This window comes from Hyla sarda, chromosome 11 (assembly GCF_029499605.1).
Source record: "Hyla sarda isolate aHylSar1 chromosome 11, aHylSar1.hap1, whole genome shotgun sequence".
NCBI classification, from domain to species: domain Eukaryota; kingdom Metazoa; phylum Chordata; class Amphibia; order Anura; family Hylidae; genus Hyla; species Hyla sarda.
Genome location: NC_079199.1, coordinates 92949951 through 92963877, shown reverse-complemented (window position 1 = coordinate 92963877; position 13927 = coordinate 92949951). Strand labels below are relative to the sequence as shown.

The following is a 13927-nucleotide window of genomic DNA, read 5'->3' as shown; positions in this document are numbered from 1 at the left end:
AGCCAATGAGTGGCGCCATGGATGAGAATCTAAATTTCTGGGGTCTTATAAAAGGACGCTGTATCCTTACTGCAAACATTTCAGCTATGAACATCAAATGACTTCCCTCGCTCCATGTTCACACTCTACCTTCATATCAAAACAAAAACTCTAAGTACTGGGTCCTAAATTATAGTAAGTACTATTTGAATGATATACCATGTAAAAGTTACTATCTGTGAGTCTAAAGTAATCCACTGGGAGACCCTCAGAATATATTTTTATGCATTTTATTGTTTTATATGCAGTATCATTTCAGAAACTGTAGAACTAGACCTGAGAAATTCATTTTTGTTTACAAATATTTTGTATTAAATAAAAACTTACATAAATAACAGATTAACATTGGAGAGGAAAACAATGTAAGTATATTATATAAAAAAAAAAAAAAAAAAACATCAAGTATAACATACAATTAAATTGTAACATGATGTAATATATGTAAAAAAAATTAAGTAAAACTTAAATATACATTTGCAAATAAAATAAATGAATAACTAACGAAATAAATAAGTAAATAAATAAAAACACAAATAAATAAATACATAAATAAATAAAAATACTAACCTTGCAGCCAGGACCATCTCGCCCTCTATATCGGTCTGTTGTTTTCTCTGTGTCTCGTTCATGCACTTTCATTTGTGTTATGTATTTTAACCCTTATCATACGTACAGTGCCCTGGAACAAAGGGAGCTATAAAAATAAATAATAATAATAAATTAATTCTTACCTTAAAATGTTTAATAAGCTTAAAAAAAAAATTCCATATACTCTTAAAATGTAAATCTTATTTAAAAGAAACTATACTAAGACTACATAGAAGACATTATAAGCCTTTTACAAAGCCTCATGTATCCTACCATTTTTCATGGTGGTTTAATAGAGCGTCTGTGGAGGTTTGGTCCAGACAAGATAAAAAGCCCATAAGGACGTCTAGTTATCTGGTTAAAATAAGTGCTCCCCAATGGACAAGCCTATATCCATGTGTAATATAATATTACACTGATGATTGAATTAAACTGCTTATGTAGTGATAAGACTATGGTCAGTGGCTTGGATTGAACATGACAAAGAAAACAATGGGATTAAAATTCACTCAATGTTTCTCTCTTTGGGAGAAGATGAAACAGAACACTGTGTAATGTAATAGTAGAGCGATTATATCCATGTAATGTATCTACACTGATTGATAAACCAGACGGGAAGACACTTTAATGAAGGTATTAAACATAATTTAATATACCATACCTAATGAAATATGGAATGCCCAGGGAAATGCTATTCACGGTGTTGAAATATATTGGCTGTAAAAGGACAATAAAAACAAAAAAGCTTACGAAATAAATACATTTCTATAAATTAGAAATTGTTATAAAAAAAAAAAAACATAAAAAACCTAAAACAAACGTAAAAACCGCCTACTTTTCATAGTCTATCCAGGGAGCTCCCCCCCCACTACTTCTTCAGACTTCGGCAGCCAATTGCTGGTGACTTCAGTGACGTGTTATCCATGGCGTCGCCACCGAAGCATTCAGTGATTAGCTGCTGTGGTCACATGCACTGACGAGGTAATTTGTCAAAAAATTATGTAAAATAGTTTATATATTTACACAATATACTGAACATTAAAAGATAACCCACAAGCTAGGAGGGTAATTGGTTGGAGTCAGACTACTGGGACCCCCACCAATCCTGATAATGGAGGAAAAATTCCCCTGATGAGTGAAGCACTTACTGCGCATTCACAGGAAAATTCTTCGTTCTCAGGATCAGTTGGGGGTCCCAGATGTCAGGCCTTCACTGAGCAAGCTTTTGTATTCCCTATTTTGTGGATAGAGATCAATGACTGGAGGATAGAAGAACAATGCCAGGTGCCAGGCGCGATCCACTGAAACATACGTGCTTCAGACAAGTTGTAGATAAAAGCAGATTTATTAGCCAAAGATGCACAAACGCGTTTCGAGGTGTAACAATCTCTTTATCAATGTGAGTATAGCGTCATACTCACATTGATAAAGAAGTTGTTACACCTCGAAACGCGTATGTGCATCTTTGGCTAACAAATCTACAAATCTACAACCTGTCTGAAGCAAGTTTGTTCCAGTGGATCGCACCTGGCACCTGGCATTGTTCTTCTACCCACCAGTCATTGATCTGTATTCATCGGTCCGGGGAACCCGCTGCACCGATAACTGGGAGGCAGCACCACTACCACGGATATTCTACTGTGCCTTTGGAAACACAACAACTAAAAGGTGAGCATTTTCTTTGTTGAGATATCACCTTACACCATTCCTTTGTTGCAATACTACTCTGTGGGAAGCTCTGCACTCTTTTTTCCGTCCAGCCCCTCTACACTATTTTGTGGATAGGGAATAACTTTTTCTGTTGGGAATACCCTTCAAAGCCGAAGTACTTGTGCATATACACTGACCCATTAACCCATTTTTATCTTATATGCTTCAGATTGGTTAGGTTAGTTGCCTCAAAACCTTCAAAAAAAGTGTCTATGATTTTTATTTTGATTAAGATTAGAAGTTAGACTTCTAGTCTTGAGTGTAGTCCCTTCAGGACTCCTTTGTCCTGTATCTTAGACCATTCTTCTAATTAAAGGGGTACTCCACGGGAAAAACATTTCTCTAAATCAACTGGTGCCAGAAAGTTAAACAGATTTGTAAATTACTTCTATTTAAAAATATTATTCCTTCCAGTACTTACCAGCTGCTTTATGCTCCACAGGAAGTTCTTGTCTTTCTGAATTTCTTTTTTGTCTTACCACAGTGCTCTCTGCTGACACCTCTGTCTATGTCAGGAACTGTCCAGAGCAGGATAGGTTTGCTATGGGGATTTGCTCCTACTCTGGACATTTCATAAAATGGACAGAGGTGTCAGCAGAGAGCACTGTGGTCAGACAGAAAGGAAATTTAAAAAGAAAAGAACTTCCTGTGGAGCATACAGCAGCTGATAAGGAATAGGATTTTTAAATAGAAGTAATTTACAAACTTTCTGGCACCAGTTGATTTAGAATTTTATTTTCAGTGGAGTACACCTTTTAAGATCTAGATGTAATAGACTGCGGAGCTAAGAGTAGCGTACCCCTATAACAAGTTACAGTGAGGCCAGTGGTAGACTGCCATCCTATAGAGTTCTATGCTATTTGGCCAAAAACTCTTCAAAATATGACCAGGAAACCTCTTAAATGGATCTCTTGATTAATCTTAGCAATGTCTGGGTGGGTTAGTGTTTACTCTTTTATACAAGCCTTTACTCCTATATTAGAGGATCCCACCATTGAGCTTACTTTTTATTACTGTAAATTTAATTATGCTTTTAAACCAGAGGCAAGTTATGTTCCATTGTGGCCAGTGCTGATGAGAAGAAGCTGCCCTGTGTGTGGTGGTTTCCACTGGCTAACTTGACAACAGCAGAGAACGCTCAGCTTCCCATGTATAGCCGGATTCAGGTGCTGGGAGTCCACCAGCACTGGACACATTAGGTGGATGTTCTGAGAAACCCATCGCTCCTCCCCTTCTCCATGAAGGGATCATGAATAGGTTGTCATGGCCCTTGGTCTGCCATCTTAGTAAACCCATTAAGCCTAATAGGATGTCTGCAGGTGTTATGCTAAATTTCACATTCCCCAAAAAAAAATTAAAGGAAGAAAGCCGCTTCATGTGTAGGCCAAATTAGCTATCCTATAAAAAAAAAATATGAGGTAATCTGCTAACCATAAGCTAGCCACTAGGTCAGAATGTAATGACTCGTCTGTGTCTGACCCGAAGGGTTAAACTTTCTTGAGGTTTGGCTTGAGCCTGCACATGTGGGGATAGCTACTTAAATCCAACTCACTCTGTTTGGAGTTCCCAGTGAAAAAAACTTAATTTGAGTAACCAAAGCATTGTTTGTTCTCTGTTATCTGGATATTGATCTTTTGGTTTTTCCCTTGACTCCTCTCTTGCTCTGCGTTCCTGTACTCCGCTGTTTCCTGGTACCGATCTTGGCTAGTTTGACTACGATTTAACTGTGTGTGTGCGCGTGTGTTGTAGTGTATGTCTGTTAGTTTGTGTGCCTCCAGCTGTTTACTGCCTCCGACTGTTTTGTATTTTATTATTTTGACAACGATGCACCAGCACTTAGCAGGGAGGGTATGTCATCGTGGTTGTCGATCCGTCACTTAGAGCGAATAGGCAATAGGTAGGGGCAATGGCTGTGGGTGAGTTAGGGCTGACACAGAATTGGTCAACTGCTGGTGCTCCACCTCATCCCAGGAACAACATCTGATGCTGGTCTGATACATAGAGGACAATTATTTTAGAAACCCAACTCATTTGCATATTTTATGTTATCGTTGATGCGGTCCTGCGTGATTGCTTTTTAATGTCTTTTATGTGTGGCCCATAGCTCATTGATTTTTTTTTTTGCTACTTGTTAAAATTTCAATAAACTCAGATTTACCATAAAAACCAAACTCATTACACAAATAATCAAGGCTCAATAAGGCTACAATGGTGGAAAAATATAGACAATGAGGAAGATTTATCAAAACCTGTCCAAAAAAAAAAAAAGTTGGCCAGTTGCCAATCAGATCACTTCTTTCACTTTTGAAAAGCCCTCTGAAAAATGAAAGAATCTATGGGCAACTCCGCAACTTTTCCAATATGTCTGTTTGAAGGTGGGAAAGCAAAAATGAAAAGAAACATTGTTGAGTGCTCAAAGTCCCCCCCAAAAATTTATATTTTGTATGATCTGATAGAGTAAAGTAATATTTATTTGTGGGACAACCATTTTACACAGAGATAATAAAGATATCATAAAGAGGCTGCAATTTCTACAATTTAATTTTTTTTTTTTTTGGGGGGGGGGGAGGGAGGGGAGTTTTTTTTTTTTTTTTTTTTAAACCATAGAATAATGTATTTTTTAAAAATAAAAAATATGATTAAAACATTTTCAGCGCAGAACTTTGTGCCATTATAAAGAATTATATTACTTCAAGTCTTGGAATAATTGAATAAGTGACATGATAACCTACAAAAAACGGTGATGTAATGTTAGATTATTGTATCAATACAAATACCAGTTGACTATGCCTAACTAGCCATACTCTTATATTTAGCTTGTACTTTGTATATCAAGCTTTTTTTTAACCTGGTATTTTGTTTTCTTTTTTTTGTTGACATGTTGTTTACATGTATGTGCACTGTTTCCCCGAAAATACACCCTACCCCGAAAATAAGTCCTAGCTGGATTATCGAGGTGGGCTGCAATATAAGCCCTACCCCGAAAATAAGACCTAGGCAATGCCCGGGCTGCAAATATTAAAAAAACAAACTGTAACTTACCTTCGTCCTCCGTTCCCCCGTTGCTAAGGCACCAGCCTCATGGTCCCTCCTCTGTTCAGCGGAGGGACCATGAGGCCGGTTCCTTAGCAATGGGGGAACTGTGGACGAAGGTAAGTTACAGTTTGTTTTTTAATGTTCGCAGCCCGGGCACAGGAATACAAAGTACAACGCAGCGGCTGATAATTATTTGGCAGGGGGCGGGAGAGAAGCAGCGCTTGCGGATGACATACGGTACGATTAGTCCTCGGATGTGGGGTGCAGCGCTGGGCTGATAAACCGGCGAGGGGGACGGGACGTTGGGGGCAATGTTTGTTGTTCAATGTACATATCGTAAATAGCCCTACCCTGAAAATAAGCCCTAGTGTGTGTTTTGTGACTAAAATTAATATAAGACCCGGTCTTATTTTCGGAGAAACACGGTATGTACTTTGAGAATTGTAGGGTTGAAGAATAGGTGTTTTCGTTTCCAAAACCTTTGTAGACTGTTGGCTACAGATAAGTAAGCACATGTGTAGCGGAACCAGCAGAAGTTAAAATGTTTTTATATGAGGAATTTCAGTTCTGTGCTCTGGCCAACTATTAACTAGTGGAGGAAGTTTTGGACAGAACTGGAATTGGTATGGAGAAATGATTGAGAAGAGTATTGAAGTTGGGGATAAATGACATGGACACTAGTTGGTTTGTTGGGCAATTGCCGAAGAAATCAAAATAAATCACCCAGTGTATAAATCACCCAAGGAGGACATACTGTGATTGTGTCATGGGAGAAGAAGGAGCAGATATGGAAGTAGTAATGAATCCCAGCACTCGAAGGTTCTCAATTTCTTATCTTTTTTTATTATTAAAGGGGTATTCTGGCCCTAGACATCTTATCTCCTATCGAAGGATAGGGGATAAGATGTCTGATCGTGGGGTCCCGTCGCTGGGGACCCATGCAGTCTCCCTGCTGCACCCGGTGTTCGTTTAGAGCATCGGGTGCAGGGCAGAGGCTTGTGACGTCACAGTCACGCCCTGCTTGTGATGTCAGGGCCACGCCCTCTCAATGCAATTCTATGGGAGGGGGCGTCAGGCCCCCTCCCATAGACTTGCATTGAGGGGCGTGGTTGTGACATGAGCGGGCGTGATCATGATGTCACGAGCCTCGGCCCTGCATCGCCAGTCATCAGGCATAGAGTAAAGTTCACTCCGTGCACCAGATGTCTGGGGCACCTCAGCCGAGATCGCAGGGGTTCCCAGCGGCTGGACCCCCCGCGATCAGACATCTTATCTCCTATCCTTTGGGTAGGGGATAAGATGTCAAGGGGCGGAGCACCCCTTTAAGGCATTATCTCATGCAAAGGGAACGCAGCACGCATGGGCACAGACTACCACACCGGTGCTGACCTACTGTACTACTTACTTATATCACATATGAAAGAACTGCCCTTAGGTTGAAAGTCCTATGGTTTGTGTCTAGATTTTATGTTTGCAAACAAAATGGTAATCCAATAATTCTTATTATAATATAGCTTAAAATAACTTCCAATTTGTAGCATGAAGTCCTCCTCGATGCCTTCAATAATGATGGTCAATTCTGTTACAGGTCTGGAGCATCTTCGAACGTCCATAACTATGTGTTTTCTTTTTTTTTGTTGACATGTTGTTTACATGTATGTGTACTGTATACCCTGTTTCCCCGAAAATACACCCTACCCCGAAAATAAGTCCTAGCTGGATTATCGAGGTGGGCTGCAATATAAGCCCTACCCCGAAAATAAGACCTAGGCAATGCCCGGGCTGCAAATATTAAAAAAACAAACTGTAACTTACCTTCGTCCTCCGTTCCCCCGTTGCTAAGGCACCGGCCTCATGGTCCCTCCGCTGTTCAGCGGAGGGACCATGAGGCCGGTTCCTTAGCAGCGGGGGAACTGAGGACGAAGGTAAGTTACAGTTTGTTTTTTAATGTTCGCAGCCCGGGCAAAGGAATACAAAGTACAACGCAGCGGCTGATAATTATTTGGCAGGGGGCGGGAGAGAAGCAGCGCTTGCGGATGACATACGGTACGATTAGTCCTCGGATGTGGGGTGCAGCGCTGGGCTGATAAACCGGCGAGGGGGACGGGACGTTGGGGGCAATGTTTGTTGTTCAATGTACATATCGTAAATAGCCCTACCCTGAAAATAAGCCCTAGTGTGTGTTTTGTGACTAAAATTAATATAAGACCCGGTCTTATTTTCGGAGAAACACGGTATGTAATTTGAGAATTGTAGGGTTGAAGAATAGGTGTTTTCGTTTCCAAAACCTTTGTAGACTGTTGGCTACAGATAAGTAAGCACATGTGTGGCGGAACCAGCAGAAGTTAAAATGTTTTTATATGAGGAATTTCAGTTCTGTGCTCTGGCCAACTATTAACTAGTGGAGGAAGTTTTGGACAGAACTGGAATTGGTATGGAGAAATGATTGAGAAGAGTATTGAAGTTGGGGATAAATGACATGGACACTAGTTGGTTTGTTGGGCAATTGCCGAAGAAATCAAAATAAATCACCCAGTGTATAAATCACCCAAGGAGGACATACTGTGATTGTGTCATGGGAGAAGAAGGAGCAGATATGGAAGTAGTAATGAATCCCAGCACTCGAAGGTTCTCAATTTCTTATCTTTTTTTATTATTAAAGGGGTATTCTGGCCCTAGACATCTTATCTCCTATCGAAGGATAGGGGATAAGATGTCTGATCGTGGGGTCCCGTCGCTGGGGACCCATGCAGTCTCCCTGCTGCACCCGGTGTTCGTTTAGAGCATCGGGTGCAGGGCAGAGGCTTGTGACGTCACAGTCACGCCCTGCTCGTGATGTCAGGGCCACGCCCTCTCAATGCAATTCTATGGGAGGGGGCGTCAGGCCCCCTCCCATAGACTTGCATTGAGGGGCGTGGTCGTGACATGAGCGGGCGTGATCATGATGTCACGAGCCTCGGCCCTGCATCGCCAGTCATCAGGCATAGAGTAAAGTTCACTCCGTGCACCAGATGTCTGGGGCACCCCAGCCGAGATCGCAGGGGTTCCCAGCAGCTGGACCCCCCGCGATCAGACATCTTATCTCCTATCCTTTGGGTAGGGGATAAGATGTCTAGGGGTGGAGCACCCCTTTAAGGCATTATCTCATGCAAAGGGAACGCAGCACGCATGGGCACAGACTACCACACCAGTGCTGACCTACTGTACTACTTACTTATATCACATATGAAAGAACTGCCCTTAGGTTGAAAGTCCTATGGTTTGTGTCTAGATTTTATGTTTGCAAACAAAATGGTAATCCAATAATTCTTATTATATTATAGCGTCAAATAACTTCCAGTTTGTAGCATGAAATCCTCCTCGATGCCTTCAATAATGATGGTCAATTCTGTTACAGGTCTGGAGCATCTTCGAACGTCCATAACTATGTGTGAACAGAATGAGACCACCGTGACCCAAATCTTCCTTCTCGGATTCCAAAATTTTTACAATCTCAAAGCACTGATTTTTACTCTTGTATTAGTAGTTTACATAGCCATAGTGATTGGAAATCTGCTCATTGTTCTCCTAGTGTCAACCAATCGCAGTCTGCAGGTTCCCATGTTCTACTTTTTGAAGCACTTGGCTCTTGTCGACCTTTTGTTCACGACCAACATTGTACCCAATATGTTATATATTATACTCATGGACGGTAGAAACATTACCACAACTGAATGCTTTGTACAATACTATTTTCACTGCATTTCCATATACACCCAATCCGTCATTCTATCTGTTATGTCCTTAGATAGATATATGGCCATCTGCCAACCTCTTCATTACTCTTCCATTATGAACCCTAAGGTTTGTTTCCATCTTGCTTTCTGGTCATGGGCAGCTGGTTTCTTCCTCATTCCAAGTGAATTTCTTCTGATATTCCAGTTACAATTCTGTGGTTCGAATGTTATTGACCACTTTTTTTGCGATTTTGCCCATTTTCTCAGCCTTTCAACCTTATCCAACACCGAAATAATACGATGGCAAGACTTTATGATTTCTGTTTTGCTTATATTTCTTCCATTTTTGTTTGTCATTGTGTCCTATATATGCATTTTTATAACCATCCTGAAGATCTCTACAGCGGCTGAAAAAAAAAAGGCTTTCTCTACTTGTAGCACCCATCTGGCTACTGTCAGCACCCACTACGGGGCTTTGGTCACGATATATATTATTACGGCAAGAGGTAATTCTCTTCATGAGAATAAATTTAGGTCTCTGTTATACACAATCATAACACCATTTATTAATCCCATGTTATACAGCATGAGAAACCAAGAATTTAGAAGAGCGTTAAAGAAATTACCTTACCTGAAGAGATAGCAACTAAATATATGTTTTATCAAAATCTTGAGAAATGTTTAATAAATGGAAATCTGTTACTAATGTCTGCATTTTGTTTTGTCTGTGCAAAATGGTGTAAAATACTAAAGCGCTCAAACGGAATTTGGGGCTGATAGGAACACTCGCGAGATTAATAAACTATGGGCAAGATACTTGTAATTCTCAGTGGATATGTTCATGGAGGACCATTATAAATAAAATGACCCCCTTGTCAAATCGGGCAGGAAAAAGTGCAGCCCTGAGCCACTTTCCTTGTCTACTTAAGTATCCTCCCTAAGCAATTTATGTCACACCCCCTCCCATAGACATGAATGGAGGGGGCGTGGCATAACATTACCTCTCCAGTCCCGGAAAACAAATAGCTTTCTGAGACTGGAGATGCAGCCCCGCATAGAATGCGGGAGCTGCACTGAAATTGCAGCGCCCCCCCGCGATCAGACATCTCATCTCCTATCCTTTGGATAGGGGATAAGATGTCTTTGGCCAGAATACCTCTTTAAAGGGGTATTCCAGGCCAAAACTTTTTTTTATATATCAACTGGCTCCGGAAAGTTAAACAGATTTGTAAATTACTTCTATTAAAAAATCTTAATCCTTCCAATAGTTATTAGCTTCTGAAGTTGAGTTGTTGTTTTCTGCTCTCTGATGACTCACGTCCAGGGAGCTGTGCAGTTCCTATGGGGATATTCTCCCATCATGCACAGCTCCTGGGACGTGACATCATCATTGAGCAGTTAGACGGAAAACTTCAGAAGCTAATAACTATTGGAAGGATTAAGATTTTTTAATAGAAGTAATTTACAAATCTGTTTAACTTTCCGGAGCCAGTTGATATATATAAAAAAAGGTTTTGCCTGGAATACCCCTTTAAGTCTATGAGAGAGAATGGTGGGGGATTTTGCTGACCGCTCCCTGCTTCACCATTACATTCAACTGTACCTGCATTGATTTATCGCTATAATGCTGAGCACGGAATCCCTAACTTTACGTATCGCTCAGGGCCCTGTGTCTTTGGTGCTATCAGGAACATAATCTAAATCATCTATAAATAAATTTATATATTACATATTATATGATTGAAATATTTGTCAAATCGAATACAAATGGTGCTAACTTGATTTAGAGCACTGGGAGGGGCCCCAGCTCAGACAAAAAAAAAAAAAAAAAAAAAAACCTTACAGTATTTCCAACCCTTAAAGTGTACCTGTCGTCAACAAAAACTTTTTATATAATATAGATAATACCATTATATGTACAGTGGTCCCTCAAGTTACAATATTAATCAGTTCATGGATGACCACTGTATGTTGAAACCTTTGTACGTTGAGACCATAACTCTATGGAAACCTGGTAATTGGTTCTGAAGCCCCAAAATGTCATCCAAAAATAGGACAAAAAGGGAGGATTCAAGATAAAGCAAGTCCATACATATAAAAGTAAGAAAGATCTGCTGGGAGCTGTAATCACTGTCTATGTAGAGGACAGGAGCTTCTTCAGGGTCCTGTACAGTACACAGTGTCCCAAAAAAGTTACATGGAGCCGCCCTCACCTGGTGTCCAAAGGAGCAACTAACCCTGGGGCAGATAAAGAGTAGTACAGAACATGTAGTACCTCCATGTATTGTAGGGAGGCGCTACCTGACAGAAGTTCAGTGCATGCGCTTCAGTAATACAGGGTTTTTCCCAGTGAAATGCCCATTCTAATTGGCAAGTTCTTCCAGTCATTGACACATTTCGCAGATCTGGACTGTCTGTATCATTGTATGTTGAGTCTGGCTTCAAGTTACAATGGTCCAGAAAAGACCACTGTATGTTGAAAATATTGTATGTTGAGGCCATTGTAAGTTGAGGGCACTGAGGACAAGCAGGGCTCTGTGCACTGAGGACAAGCAGGGCCCTGTACACTGAGGACAAGCAGGGCCCTGTACACTGAGGACAAGCAGGGCCCTGTACACTGAGGACAAGCAGGACTCTGTACACTGAGGACAAGCAGGGCCCTGTGCACTGAGGACAAGCAGGGCCCTGTGCACTGAGGACAAGCAGGCTTTAACCACTTAGACACCGCAATCAAATTTGCTTGTAACGTCTAAAATGCAAGTAAAAACGTCCCGGAAGCTCTGTGGAAGTAAGTAAAAACACCTAACCTGCCAAATTCAGGACCCGGGAAAGTGTCTACTTCCCTCCCTCACAAGCGTCTAGAAAAAGTGTATGTGGTAGAGCTTTTCCCACCACAGCAGATCTGCGCAAAATTCATCATCCCGCTGCACCTTCTTGATAAATAAGATGCACGCTGGTCAAACCCACCACCCAAATAAACGTGGGAAAATAACTCTACCGTAGACATTCTTTGATATATCTGTGCCATAATGTTATTATCTACATTACTATATATAAAAAATTTTGTTGACTACAGGTACACTTTGAAATATCAGTGGGACATGCACCCTCACCAACGACCAGAATGAAGAGGCTGCTAAATTATGGGCCCTATAGTCAAAGCATACAAATAGTCATACATATCCCACAATAAGGCATCATATACAGCAGGTGAAATAAGAAGTGGATATGTCACCATTTTTCTCACTGAATATATTTCCTAAGGTGCTATTGATATTAAAGGAGTTCTGTAGTGAAAAAAATAACTTATCCCCTATCCAAAGGATAAGGGATAAGTTATAGATTGCGGGGATCCAAGCACTGGGACCCCCCGCGATCTCCTGAACAGGGCCCCAGCTGTCTGCTGGAAGGGGGCGTGCTGACCCCCACACAGAGCGCCGGCCAACACGCCCCCTCCATGTATCCCATAGAGATACATGGAGGAGGTGTATCGGTCGTGGCTTCTCTAGGGGTTGGAACGGCAGACTGCTGAGGCCCAATTCAGGAGATTGCGGGGGGTCCCAGTGCTCGCACCCCTTGCTATCTATAACTTATCCCCTATCCTTTTGATAGGGGACACATTATTTTTCGCTACACTACTCCTTTAAATTTTCACCAGATGTTGGTAACAACCCAAGAGAGCTTCCACACCAAAGTTGTAAGAAACAACAGGTTTATAACTCAATATGCAACGAGTTTCACGGCAACAACCGATTCCTTAGGTCATTATGCTTGAGGAAGCGCTTGTTGCTGTGAAATGGGTTGCATGCTGGGTAATAGGCCTGTTGTTTCTTACGACTTTGGTATGGAAGCTGTCTTGGCGCCCATTGTAATCCCATCATCCATTCAGAACAATTGTCTGCTATATCAGCTTTATGCCTGTTTTACGCTTAATGGTCAGAATGAAAACTGCAAGATTTTAGGATTATTTTAAAATATAGATAGTAAAATTCACAATTTGAAAAATCCCATCAGCCATCTGGAGGAATCATCTGCTATATCATATTGCCACTGAATGGGAAGACTGCAGACAGATGCAACAATACACACCTATATGCAAATTCCTAAGTTGTGCTTGGTCTACACAACCACCAAGAGCAGGCGCCTATTCATTTGGAGCATTATCGTGTGATCCCAGTAATACACTATGAAGCGCTTTCTGCTTTTGTTGTAAAACAAAGATGAGACTCCTGTTCTTTACTAATCATTTCACAGATAACACTGGATTCATCATCATTCACAGCAGAGATCAGCCTCCCCCTCCCTCTGGAAATGACCTATGAAATTTTCCCAGAGAATGTTCAATAGTGTCTTCAATTCATCTGAATAGGACAGGTCCTGGCTTTTGTGTCTATGTCCACAGGCCTGCTGTAAAGCATTTAACTGAATGCTGTAAAAAACAGCTCAGGCAAGATGGCAGACCCCATAATAACGTACAAAAAAAATAAAAAATTTAAAATAGAAACTAATTAAGAAAAAAGAACATATTTAAGTATTCAATTCTAATCAGGAAAAAAACTAATACAGGTGATACATTACCTTTAAGTTTCCCAAAGTATTTGCACTCTGTCGGAGGAAACTATTTATAACAATGTTATTGTCTTTGTGATAATTGTGCTCTCGGGGGTTTCATCAATGGTTAAATGAAATCAACGTCTTTCAATGTCCTCAACCAATTAATCAAGAGGGAATATAAAAGTTAGGTATAAGAGTCATTCCTCAGCATCAGACTTTCCAGTCAGAAGACCATCTACATAGACTATCATAGGGCATGTAGGGTCAGATCTACATTCGCCGAA

The 13927-nt window shown here is 40.8% G+C and overlaps 1 protein-coding gene across 2 annotated transcripts in view; it reads left to right on the top strand.

Annotated features, from left to right (window-relative positions):
- LOC130295817 (olfactory receptor 6B1-like) overlaps positions 1-9777 on the top strand; it is a 42468-nt gene extending 32691 nt beyond the window's left edge. Inside the window, exons 2-3 of one of the 2 annotated variants that reach the window (XM_056546993.1) lie at positions 8771-9595; positions 9675-9732. In XM_056546993.1, coding sequence (XP_056402968.1) covers positions 8771-9595; positions 9675-9679 — 830 coding nt within the window. In that variant the 3' untranslated portion in view covers positions 9680-9732. Of the gene's footprint in view, positions 1-8770 lie in introns of both variants that reach the window. The other variant, XM_056546992.1, reaches the window with a different exon arrangement.
- Positions 9778-13927: the final 4150 nt, after the last annotated feature.